The sequence below is a fragment of the Chaetomium tenue genome, assembly GCF_020726465.1.
Source record: "Chaetomium tenue strain MPI-SDFR-AT-0079 chromosome Unknown F5144scaffold_7, whole genome shotgun sequence".
Taxonomy (NCBI): Eukaryota; Fungi; Ascomycota; class Sordariomycetes; order Sordariales; family Chaetomiaceae; genus Chaetomium; species Chaetomium tenue.
The window spans coordinates 2,126,867-2,139,190 of record NW_027117335.1 but is presented as its reverse complement, the minus strand read 5'-3'; the positions used below and the strand labels follow the sequence as shown (position 1 = coordinate 2,139,190).

At 58.8% G+C, this 12,324-nt stretch overlaps 5 protein-coding genes across 5 annotated transcripts; 4 read left to right on the top strand and 1 right to left on the bottom strand.

The window, feature by feature from the left end:
* Positions 1–582: 582 nt before the first annotated feature.
* On the top strand, positions 583–2,550 carry F5144DRAFT_661083 (peptidase S8/S53 domain-containing protein; the record flags this gene model as incomplete). The annotated part of the gene is made up of 4 exons (XM_066793282.1): positions 583–837; positions 893–1,081; positions 1,417–1,824; positions 1,895–2,550. The coding sequence occupies 4 exons, from the start codon at positions 583–585 to the stop codon at positions 2,087–2,089; spliced, it is 1,047 nt and encodes a 348-aa protein (XP_066639173.1). The 3' UTR covers positions 2,090–2,550.
* Positions 2,551–3,303: 753 nt separating this feature from the next.
* Positions 3,304–7,837, top strand: F5144DRAFT_661067 (uncharacterized protein; the record flags this gene model as incomplete). Its single annotated transcript, XM_066793281.1, has 5 exons — positions 3,304–3,537; positions 3,631–3,663; positions 3,865–3,909; positions 3,953–5,521; positions 5,680–7,837. 5 exons carry the CDS (start codon positions 3,304–3,306, stop codon positions 7,738–7,740), a joined length of 3,942 nt encoding a protein of 1,313 aa, XP_066639172.1. The 3' UTR covers positions 7,741–7,837.
* A 1,541-nt stretch (positions 7,838–9,378) lies between these two features.
* Positions 9,379–10,789, bottom strand: F5144DRAFT_396759 (uncharacterized protein). Its single transcript, XM_066784773.1, has one exon. The coding sequence runs from the start codon at positions 10,410–10,412 to the stop codon at positions 9,579–9,581; it is 834 nt and encodes a 277-aa protein (XP_066639171.1). The 5' UTR covers positions 10,413–10,789; the 3' UTR covers positions 9,379–9,578.
* Positions 10,540–11,324, top strand: F5144DRAFT_396684 (uncharacterized protein). The gene has a single exon (XM_066784772.1). It carries the CDS (start codon positions 10,667–10,669, stop codon positions 11,096–11,098), a length of 432 nt encoding a protein of 143 aa, XP_066639170.1. The 5' UTR covers positions 10,540–10,666; the 3' UTR covers positions 11,099–11,324.
* Positions 10,790–12,277, top strand: F5144DRAFT_396679 (concanavalin A-like lectin/glucanase domain-containing protein). Its single transcript, XM_066784771.1, has 3 exons — positions 10,790–11,321; positions 11,409–12,026; positions 12,106–12,277. The coding sequence occupies exons 1-3, from the start codon at positions 11,167–11,169 to the stop codon at positions 12,185–12,187; spliced, it is 855 nt and encodes a 284-aa protein (XP_066639169.1). The 5' UTR covers positions 10,790–11,166; the 3' UTR covers positions 12,188–12,277.
* Positions 12,278–12,324: the final 47 nt, after the last annotated feature.

The window sequence follows — 12,324 nt, the reverse complement described above, 5'->3', positions numbered from 1 at the left end:
TCTGTCCTCTAAGCTCCCGCCGTTCCATGGCAGGTGTATATTTTCCGAACGCAACCGCACGGCGACGGCCCGAGAACTTTCATAATACAACCTTGCACTTCTACACAGCCAGGCTGACATGCACACCGACACCCTGCTGCCCCTCTTCCATCCGGCCGTCCGACTCTCCCTTTTCATGGACGGCGGCAAAGCCGGGTATGCGCTGGGGCATCCGCGAACCGCATCACGGACTGGTCCAAGCACGCAAACACCTAGCGGCCCGAACCAAGCCCATCTCGGTAGGTGAGAAGGGATCTGGGGGTGTAGTTCTGTCGAGTGTGCCTGTGATGGAGGTATCAGCGAGCCCTTATCCGGCCATCACAAGCATGACCTTCCTTGTTGTTCCTCGAGGTATCACCAGTGGTGCAGAGCGGCATGTGCCCCCTAAGGGGAAGGTAGAGATAACCACCATGAGACAGTGCTTCGGCCGATGGAGATAAATAGGGGGTTCTTCCGCTGTCGAGGTGTTCAAAGTCGTCCTCATCCTCCAGACACTCCAATACAGACCAGCCCCCTTTGAAAACACCAACAGTCAAACCCACCATGCAGCTCCTCACTTTGGCCACGCTTCTCCCTCTGGCCCTCGCGGCACCGGTGATTCAGCCCCGGGGCGTCCAGCTCATCCCGGGCAACTACATTGTCAAGCTCAAGGCCGGCGCCTCTGAGAGCACTCTCCAGGATGCCATCCGGCATGTCAAGACTGGCGGCACCAAGCACATCTACCGTGCCGGTCGGTTCAAGGGCTTTGCGGCCCAGCTGAGCCCGCAGGTGCTTGATGCCGTCAGCAAGCTGTCCGAGGTATGCCTTGTTCGTTGTGGTGTGGTGGTGACTTCCCATGGTTAACACATCGCAGGTCGAGTACGTTGAGCAAGACGCCATCATCACCACGCAGGAGTCTGTCACCCAGACCGACAACGTCCCCTGGGGCCTGGCACGCATCTCGCACCGCACCACGGGCGCCACCTCGTACGTCTACGACGAGAGCGCTGGCACGGGCACCTGCTCGTACATCATCGACACAGGCATCTACGTGGCCCACACTGTATGTCTGCCTTGTCATCCCCCTCTTTTCTTTTCCCACCTCGCTCCTCCTTCACCTATCGTCTTCGTCCTCTTCTTCTTCTTCTTCTTTGTTGTCTAGCAGCACGGCACTAACGCCAGCCAGCAATTCGAGGGCCGCGCCACCTGGCTCGCCAACTTCATCGACTCCTCCAACACCGAGTAAGCCACCACCCACCCACACATACACACACCTTACCCCTTCCCTCCTCATCCCATCAACCCAACTAACCCCCTCCCCCCCACCCCAGCGGCGCCGGCCACGGCACGCACGTCGCGGGCACCGTCGGCGGTGTGACCTACGGGGTGGCCAAAAAGACCAAGCTGTTCGCGGTCAAGGTGCTTGACGCCAACGGCTCGGGCACCATCTCGTCGGTGCTGGCGGGCATCGACTTTGTGGCCTCGGACGCGGCCGCCCGCTCCGCCGCGGGGGAGTGCCCCAACGGCAGCGTCGCCAACATGAGCCTGGGCGGCGGCAAGTCGACGGCCATCAACAGTGCGGCTGCCGCCGCGGTGAGTTCGGGGGTGTTCTTTGCGGTGGCGGCTGGGAACAGTAATGATGATGCTAAGTATTATTCGCCGGCGAGTGAGCCGACGGTGTGCACGGTGGGTGCGACGGATGTGGCGGATGCGAGGGCGTACTTTTCGAACTATGGTGTGGGTGTGGATGTGTTTGCGCCGGGTGTGGATGTGTTGAGCAGCTGGATTGGTGGTGTCGATCAGACGGTGAGTTATCCCCGGTACCCTCAGTGGCAGGTTGGGGGGTGACTTCAATTACTGACTGACGTGGAAACAGAACACCATCTCGGGCACCTCGATGGCCAGCCCCCATGTTGCTGGCCTCGGCGCCTACCTGCTCGGCCTGCTCGGCCCCAAGACGCCCGCTGAGCTGTGCCAGCACCTCAAGGACACTGCCACGGTCGGCTCCATCACTGGCCTCCCCAGCGGCACCGTCAATGCCCTCGTCTACAACGGCAACGCCGAGGAATAAACTGGCTCTTGTGGTCATTGTTCGGGGATGAACCTGGTTATGAAGGTCTGAGTGTGTGCTACTGTTGTCGGACTTCGGGGATTGGATACTCCGGTTCTCAGTTTAGTCTCTCTTGCTGTCTTTTCTTTAGACCGATGTGCGGATAAACTACCCTACTTGCCCTCCGGTAGATCTGAATGCTATTTGTTTGATCCTCCTCAATAATTTCACGGAAAAACAATGAACTAGCCCTATCACCCGTTCCGGATAAATTCTGAATTGCCACTGCCGGAATGGTGACCTTGTTGAGGTGAGACCAAAAAGGGGAAGATGAAAGAATGCTGAGCCAAGAACTTGTGCAATCAACCTCTTAAGTTTCATTGTGGTACTTGTTGCAGACAAAAACAGATGTATTTCACAGTGAGTAGATAGTACAAGGAACAGAATGAGGGTGTCGTGATAGGTGTGTGCTGAACTGAAGAATAGAAAGGGAATTTGAACAATGTACCGTGGGAGATGTCAAAGTTTCTCACAATCTATACTGTGACAGAGGGTTTATTCGCGTTGGCAGAATGATCAGATTTTATTCTCGCCGTCGCGTCAGTTTATGTTGGGTCTTTTTATCACACTGAGCACAAGCGCGTTTGTTTCTCTCCTTTAAGGTTGTGTGGTGTGGTTCCGAGACGCGTCTTAGTGTTATAGAATTATTGGGACTGAGACTACCTCGGTCAAGACCGTAGTGGTATAGGCCCATTTGGCCCCGGTCTCTCCCGTGATCTTTTTAATTTTCATCTTGAATAGGTAGTTTTGGTTGTGATAGGTCTGAAGGTAGACGCGATCTCGCGTTCTTTTCGCGTTAGGGTTATGGGAGATAACCCCTTTTTGCTGTAACAGTGCGGGTTGTGAATGTTGACTTGTGATAGTAGCTCACCCTGCTGCCGTCCCAAGTGTTGACTTTCCTTGCGTCCCTTCCTGCCACTGCTTGTTTCCCACTTTCCTTTCAGCTCTCCGATTTCCCAGACTTACTTCTTCTTTTTCCCGCCTCCCCACCACTTCTTCCAACTCTCCTCTTTCGACCGCCACCACTCTTCCCACCACAAAGTTGTTGGGACCACGCCGCCCTCGCTCTCTCCCTCTCTCTGTCTCTCGCTCTCTGTCGCCCTCTCTCTCTTCTGCTTGCCCTCGCTCTTGTTAGAGCAAAATAAAAAAACACCAAAATCCTGGAGAAGACCAGGATGAAGAAGACCTCGGGCGCAATCCCGGGGCCCGTCGGTTCGTCGCCGACGGCACCACCAACTCCCGCGGGTTCCGCCGCCCCCTCGACGCCCTCGGGGCTGTCAGGCCTCCACCCGGGCGATGCCCGACACATGATTGCCGCCATCCGGCGGTCAAGCGGCCGCTCCAGTGGCAGCCAGGCAAGTCTCCTCTTCGCTTTTGTGTTTTTGGCCTCTTGGCCTCAGTGGGCGTTGGTACGAACCTTGGTCGTGACCTTAGTGGGTCTGGAGGGTCTTGGTTTTGACGGCGGTGACCCCTGGGGGTTGCTGTGGTGTTGGTTTCAACAGTGTTTGTTCGAGGCCCCATGGTACTGCGAGGAGGTCCATGGGCGTGCCCACAGTTCCTGGAGTTGTGACAACTCTGAGTTGTGACGACCTCAAGTCCGGGGCTCTTTGGTGGTTGATACCGCTCTTGATGGTTACGGCAACCTTTGGTACTCTGGGCAACCTCTGGTGGCTAACACGAGACTTGGTTGTTGTGACCACCCTTGGTTCTAATCATTGACGGGCTTGTCGCAATAGCCCCTCGGGGCCCTGGAGCGGCGTTTGGCGTCTCAATGGCCCTCTGTGGGTGCGAAAAATGCTGAAACAAGTGCTAACGAAGAACTAGAGGGAGTTCCAGCTCCCAAGCGCACCCTCAACCTCCCCCCTCGCCGGCAGAGGCGAGCGCGCGACCGAGAATCGTGGGGGCAGCACCCCTGGTCGGAATGCCGGCCAAAATGCGATGGAAAGGGGTGGACGTGTCGGCCAAGGAGGCACTGCCGACAACGAGGAAGAGGAGGAGGACAACGGCCCGGCCGATGGACCGGTGTTCCCGGAGGTGCAGCGGTTGCTGTACCGGGCAACCGACTTTTTGTCGTCCCCCGTTGCGCCCTCCCACCTGCCCGCCCAACGGCGCCAGCACCAGACCTCTGGTGCGCTAGACGAGACCGCGGCCGCGACCAGCGGCACCATGCCGACCCCGCCCCCCAACTCCCACCCCCCCACGCCCAACCACCCCCCCGCGCCCCGACCATCTGCGCCCTCCCCCGCCGCCCGCCTGCCCAAGGTCGTGATCAAGGGTCACCGCGCGGGCCCCGCCGCCACCGACCGGCCCGCGGCGGCCGAGAACCAGCCTCCGCCGGGGAGGAAGACAGTGCCCTCGGGCGACAGAGAGGCAGTTGCGGCTGCTAGTGAGGAGCGGGCTGCGACAGCCCAAGGGCCGAAAAGGCCGACGAAGATCAAGGTCGTCAGCCGGCCCGGGTCGTCGCTCGCTCCTCCCAGAGCCGGCAACGGCAACTCTGGTGGGGGAGACGAGGAGGTGGAGGAGGCGGGCGACCCGGCCCCCTCGCACGGCGTGCCCGGCGGTGCTTCGGCCGCTGCCCGGACCGGGGCAGCAAAGGTCGGGAGGCCCCGTGGCAAGAAGGGTGCTCTCGCGTCGGCCCCCCCCTTTTTCGGTGCCTCCCAGCACCAGAACCAGACTCTTGGCCTCGGTGAGCCCGGTGCTGCCGCGGGCAACACCAACGCCCCGGCGCCGAAGCCGAAAAGGAAGCCGCGCGCCAAGAAGGACGCGCCCCCGCCTGCCGGTCCGCCGGCCACCTCCCAACCCCTCGCCGCTTCGTCAAGCCCCTCTGGCGAAGCTCCCAAGCCTCGTGGCCGGAAACCCCGCGCCAAAAAGCCCAGCGCAGCCGGCGCTGGCCCCTCGACAAGCGCCCCCGGGCAGCCCAACAACAACCGCGGCCGCGATGAGGCCAACTTCCCCCCGCCCGCCGCCCCGAACCGCGCCGCGGAGCAGGAAGCACAGGGCGATGAAGCCCATCTCGATGTTTTGGCCGGACTTTCGGGCGGTGCTTTGGTGCAGCCCAACCAGGGCAGCAATGGCCCCTCGCAAGGGTCACCAGACCAACCCAGTCTGGACCACCGCCTCGCCGACCCCGATGCCGACAACCTCCACGGCAACCTCCCGGAGGCCCCCCACCAGGCAGACCCCGGCCCCGAGCAGCTTGACGCCGCTCCCATCGACCCGACACTCGAAGGCCCCATCCCCTACATCCCCCTGGACCCGATTGTAGGCCTCTTCCCGACCGTCCCTGTGTGCTTCGACGCCAATTCCCTCATCGCCCGCATCTGGTACCCCTGCAACTCCCAGGGCGAGATCGACCCCCATTGGGAGACCTGGCCTACCAGACGGAACCACCCAGTAAGTGCCCAGCGAGCTGAGTTCTCATTGCGTCCCACTCCATGCCATCCTCTCGCCCCCTATCCTCCCACCCCGTATCTTCCCACACCCCTCTCCCCCCCTTCCCTCACAACCCCAAACTCAGCCTAATCAGTCCCGCTAACCACCCCCTCTCCTAGCTCATCCCCGGCACCGGCCCCTGCGACCCCAGCGATCTACGCTTCGAGCCCGACAGCACGCTGCCCGAGGTGGTGCACGAAGACCTCCAGGCACTCGCGCGCGACGGCGCGTTGTTCGCGCGCACCCTCGAGAGCGTCAACTGGGCGCACGCCGCTCTCGACGACTGCGGCTACGACTTCGACCGCGACCCGCTCCGCGCCCCGATCCCGCGTGCCGTGCGCGCTGCGCTGGCTGGGTATAGGTCGTTTGTGTTTTCGCGGACGGGGACGAATCCGTTTATGGGGCCGGATGCGCCGAGGTTTGGGGCTGTTGCTGCCCTGCCGTTGGGAGGTGTTTATGGTGGTGGTTATGGTGGGAGTGGGATGGAGTATGGGGATCCGGCGGATGCGAGTAGGCTTGGGGATGGGGTTGTCGTGGGACCGGCGCTGCCACGGTCGATTCGCGATGGGAGCGTGTTCTCGAGGGTGGAGAATGTGCTGCTGATTCCGGCTGAGTGGAGGGAGGGGGTCACGCCGCGGGATGAGATGGGGATGGGGGTGGAGGGTGTCGAAAAGGGTCGTGTCGAGCCTGATGTTGCTGCCGCTGCTGCTTCTCCCATCGAGGACATGCCGCTTGAAGGACCAGCCTACGTCGACCAACCCAATGATCTGGACGACGATCTTTATGGCAACAGCCAAGCTGGCGATATCGCGGAAGAACGGCGGGAACTGGAGCCCGAGGATGACACTGCCATGGACCTCGATCATCCGACAGACTCCGAAGCTGCCCCCCAACTGGCTAACATCCCCGACCGAACTCGCGACCTAGGACACCATCTCGGTAACAACCAATCCGGCGAGTTCAGGAGAGGCCAGCAAGTCTTCGAGCGTAATGACAACACTGCCATGGGTGCTGAGCACCCCATATACCCAGGCGCTATTCCCCAACGGGCGATCGGCGGATATGACGAGAACAACAGATTTGGTTTCGTGGCGGGTGGACAGAGACAATTTGGCCCGGAAGATAATGCGATGCTCGGCCAACCCATCGGCCTGGCCCAAGCGGGCATAGATGCTACCGCCCCGGGCAGACCCAACCGCGCTGCCCCTGGATACCATCCCAATAACCTTTACCAGCAGTCTGCAGCCTGGAACGACCACTCCATCATCTCGGACGGTCAAGCCGCGGTTGTCGAGCGCCAGCCCGTAGTGTTCTACGAGCAGCCAGCTGTCTTTAACCAGCAACCCGCCGCATTGAACGACAACTACCCCGTCCCGAACGATCAAGATGTAGCCGCCGAAGGCTATCCCGCCAACCTGAACGAGCAAGCCGCTGCATTTCACCACGGCTTCTATTACTTCGACCGCCAACCAGCTCCCATAGAGGACCAGCCCGCCCCCTGGAACGAGCAGCCCGTCGCACGAAATAACAACTTCTTTATCGAAAACGGCCAAGCTGCTAGAATCGAGGGACAGCCCGCCATCTTGAATGAGCAACCGGTCGGATTTGGTTACGACCGCTTCGCCTTCAATCCCCACATGCGAGCCAACAATACTGAGGCTCGACCCCCCGTCTTGAACGAGCGACCGGTCGCATGGAACGGCCATTTCGTCATCGAAAACGACCAAGCTGCGGTAATCGCGCGTGAACCGTCCCCCTTGAACTACGAGCTCCTTAGCTTGACTGACCCAGCCGCTGGTTCCGAGGGTCGGTCGGGCCAATTGAACAACGACTTTGTCATCTCAAACGATCAAACCGCGAACAATCGAGCCGCGGCTATGCGGGGCCATCCCGGCGGTATGAACTACGAATTCTTCGACCCTAACCGAGGCGCTGCCATCGAGAATCGGCCCGGCATCATGAACTACGACGTCTTCGATGGGAACCCAGCCGCTGGAATGGGGAGGCAGCCTGAGCTTGCCAACATGAACGAGCATCCTTTTGCTTTGGGAAACTATAACGGAAATGCTTGGCCCAATTTCGAGCTGACTGAGGCTGAGTGGGACGCGGAACTGGAAGCCTTCAGGTTGGCTTCAGGTTTCGAGGGAAACCAGGCCTCCAGGCATGCCCGGAGGGAGTAGGCCTTCTAAGATGCGACTTCACTGAGCCACAGCTTGATATCACCGGCCAGAACAATGAATAACGACCAAAAGAAAGAGAAACGAGGGGGGAAAGAGCTACAAAGAGCTTGTTGAACGTGCCTCGGGGAGTAAGCCTTCTGAGAAGCGACTTCACCGAGGCAGGGTTTAAAGTCATCGGCTAGAATTGATGGCGCTCAAAGAAGGGGAAGACAAAAGGAAAGAGAGCGGCAGACAAATCGTCGAACGCGCCTGGGGGAGGTAGGCCTTCTAAGAAGTGACTTCACCCAGGCAAGGCTTGATGCCATCAGCCAGAAGAGTGGTGTTGAAAGGAGATGTAAACGGGGGAAAGAGAGCGACATGAGGTCCTCTATGTTGTTGATGGATTCAAAATTGCGTTTGCTTTTCAACGGCGGATAGGAGATTTAAACTTCGGGCTAGTTAATGAATGATCGGTTGCCCTAGATGCGGTGCTCCAAGTGATAGTCCAGGCTGACATGCATGCGTCGACTTCGCTCTGGGTTGGCGGCTTGGGGTTGGTTTCGCCTTGAACGGCGATACGCAGAAGCCCGGCAGGTCAACCCCGGGCATAGCTTTGGAGTAGGTAGGTAACCATCATCACTTCCGGCTTCTCTGTACGGGATATCTCTCCATCCAGACCCACGTGGCGGAAGAAGTCCGGCGTGGGCGAAGCAGGCTTATCAGCTTATCAGTTTGCCAGACGATGTTCAAGGAGTCGTTCACCTCAACAGCCCGGGAACGCCGCAGGGACATCAGCACGTCCCGTTTCGTTGGGCGAGAGTCTAGCCACTTCTACGGGCCGTAATTAATAAATAGATGAACCGCAAGACTGCTGGCCCGGCCGCCGCTTTCTGCTCCCTGGAAACGGGGTTCAGGGCAGAATGGGTAAGGTAGGATTGGACAAGTCGGGCGAAGATGGGCCGTCCCAAAAGATGGCTCAACCGCGGCCTATCACTAATAAGCTAATAATGAGAACAATAAGTGGCGGGCTTTTGTAGAGCCGTCTTGGCATCTAAGGATCGTCGTCAACTCGGTCAACCAACCTCGGCCCTTGTTGGAGCGACGGGGTTACCGACGAAGATGTTCCGGGGGGGGAGGGGGTAGGGGAGCGGAATTGAGCCGGAGTTCAACTTCCAACCCGGAACCAAGAACAACCCGGAAGAGAAAATATCGCTGGCTTTGATAAGAAGAAGTACGGTGAGGCACTCAACACACTCAACCACCAAAACTTCATAACAGAAGGGATTGCCATCAAACCAAACCAGTTGGGTGTAAAAGTTGGCTGTGCTATCCCAGACTGACTCGACCGATACCCGCGCCTGACACAGACGGGTCAACCATGCCGCTGTCATGCCGTGTGGAAAGAAGTCAAGGGAAGTCGAAAATGGAAATACCAAAGATGCCTTGCCAGTGAAAGCCATCCCCCGAGCCCGTGCTTGCCCCAACCCTAACCAGTGCTAACCCACTTTCAGGGCTTAGGGTCCTTAAGATCGGCAGATAGATGACCCAATCCGGGATGCCTCTTGCCGAGGTGTGGAAGGTGGAGCCGCACTGCGATCATTGCGAGATCTGGAATGCGGAAAGAAGTGGTGAGTGCCGAAGCCAAGCCTTTCCACCTTTCTCCTTCCTGCTTGAGTTGAAGCGGTCAAATCACAAAAACAGAATGACTCGTGCTTCGTGGTTTGTGGTTCGCGGTTGCCCGAGATGGACTAGATCCATGGGCGTGGCCTGCGCGCCCTTGGTTCAGACGAACTCACGAAGTCAGCCACGACTTGTGGTGCACCTGCCGCGATGAGCCCAGCTCGGGGATTTTGGGACACTCAGGTCCCCAAGCCCCTCCAGTTTCCTCGGCCCCTCCACAGAAAACCTCCGACCAACACCAACAGGCACGACCAACACGTTGGACCTATGGAAAATGGAAAAGATGCGTGACCGCCCAACGCCACAACCACACCGACAACAACTGGCAAGACACGTCGCACTGCGACCCGAGACAATCTCAACTGCCGATAGCCGGGCTCCCGAAGAGGGTCGCACAAACATTTCTCAAGAGCGAGCCGAGATTCTGCGACCAAGCAGCAAACAACAAGCGCTGGCTGTGCTGGCCCTGGGCATGCATTCCTTTTTTGACCACCGAATTTGCATGAGATAGCAACTCTAAGCCACCATTGGACGTTGCAACGGTTCCTTGACCCCTGCCAAGCCTTGTTTGAGAGCCGAGAACAATGCGGGTCAGGGGTTCGAGAGATGCGGGAACTTCGGGCTTGCTTTCCTTCCAGCAATGGACGAACACCTGGCTCACCCGCGCCGACAAAAATGGGCAACGAACCAGTCAGGCGGCCATTCCCAAGGGAAGCGCCAAAAAAGCACCTTTTTGGTCGGGTCTCGCCTCTCAACTGGGCGATGGAAAACGCCACCTCACGCTTTCGGGTTTGGCGGCACCATCTTGCCAAGAAACCAGGGACACTCGATGCGTGTTTCACGTTTGACAGCCACACAGTCCAGAACATCACCCAACCGTGATCCTCGCCATTTGTCATTTTCACACAAGTGTGTAGGGTATGGCCAAAACGGGCAACTGGCAAGCCCCGACAAAAGAGGCATCCAACATCCTTTTGACAGATCTGATGTCGAGTTGGGCTCCAACATCTCATCCATCTGATCTGCGCCCCGCCTCCCCGGATGATGATCAGATGAAGCACCGCTTCCGGATGAAGTGCTGGCACTGATCCTGATCGCCATCCCGCGCGGTAACCTTAAGAGCCAAGGGTGTCTGGGCAGTGCAAACTTTTCCTTGAGGTCTCTCATCCGCCAAGTTGGCTGTTTGTTGGGCAGAAGCGACTGTTTGGGGGGCTCCCCGGGCGCCACCCGGCATGCCCCTGGGAACTGTCCGCCGCGCCCGAGTAGAATGGGAGGGGTGCGGTCTCTTGTGCTTGGTTGTTTCATGCAAGCTGTGGAAGGATACCTCCAATCAGAGCCACCCATCGGCTTCTCTCAAACCCCAGCTCTGATCGCTGCCGTCGAGACCCATGTGGAATCGAGCTCCCCCTGGCCTGGTGTGGCAGCCAATTTAGACGGCATATATCTGCTTGAGATCCGCATCTTGTTTTCCTATCTCCAGAAATTTCTCCCCACCCGCTGCGTTCGCTTGAACCATTACATTCTCTACCAAGCCCAGGTCTTGCTTGCTTTTAGTCATTCCTTCTTTTTTGGTCTCACTTTTGCCAGACCGCTTTCGTTCTCTTCTGATAAGACCCTGTGGGCTCACATTCCTTTCGAAACGCTGGAAGCCGTTCACCGTCCTTCACTTACAAAGCCGCGGCTTGCTTGCACGCCTTGATTTAAACCAGCATCTTGAGCAACGAGCACAGACTATCCGGACGACAAGACACCGTTTTAGCCGCAACGATGCGTAGCACGCTTCTCTTGCTATCCCTCCTCACCTCGCTGGTATCTGCCACGCCAGCCCCCGTCTATCCGGGCTTTAAGACTCTCTGGTCAGAGGCCTTCGAAGGCAACGCCGGCGACACCCCGAACCGAAGCAGATGGAACCTCATTACCGAGTATGCGCCCCACCTTTACTCTTCTACCTTTCTTTTACACCCCCAGCTCTCCTTGGTAGGTGTGATAATAGCCTAACTCCATCCCAGCGTCCGCACAAACGGCGAGATCCAGACCTACTCCACATCGAACCGTAACCTCCAAATCTCCGGCGGCGGGACCGTCCAGCTCGTCCCGCTCAAGTCGAAATCAGGGAAATGGACGTCGGCGCGCATCGAGACCAAGGCGACGTTCACGCCGGCGCGCGGCAAGCTGACCATGTTCGAGGCGGCCATCCGCTTCGGCGACAACCCGGCCGCGCGCCGCCAGGGCCTCTGGCCCGCCTTCTGGATGCTCGGCGACGCCGTCCACCACGGCACCGAATGGCCCCTGTGCGGCGAGCTTGACATCATGGAGACGGTCAACGGCCTGCCCACCGCCCACGGCACCACCCACTGCGGCGCCGGCGAGCAGGGCGGGCCCTGCAACGAGCCCATGGGCCGCGGCGGGTCGGTCGCCCTGCCCGATAACGGCTGGCATACCTGGACCCTGCAGGTCGATCGCACGAATGCCGAGGGCGGCTGGAAGGGCGAGGTCATCCGCTGGTTGGTCGATGGGAACGTCTTCCATCAGGTGAGCGGCGCGGATCTCGGGGATGAGGGGATTTGGGCTACGCTGGCGCACTCGCCCATGTTTATGATTCTGAATGTGGCTGTGGGTGGGAGCTGGTAAGTTTTGGCTGCTTTTCTACATACCTGGATCATGGATGTTTTGGTGAGGAAAAGGTTTGCTGACAGATAACTGCAGGCCTGGTGACCCGAACGCTGCGACTGCTGGCAGCTATGGCAGCATGATGGAGGTCGAGTACGTTGCTGTGTACTCGTCCTGATCTATCTGTCTGTTATGGTTTGTCATTGGTGTTTTGGATAAAGACTGGTTTTCTTTTTAGAGCGATGATACCGGAAGCGCTGGAGCTGGGAGGGCATGGGATCGATATGCACCCGGGGTGTTGTGTCCCTGGCGTAT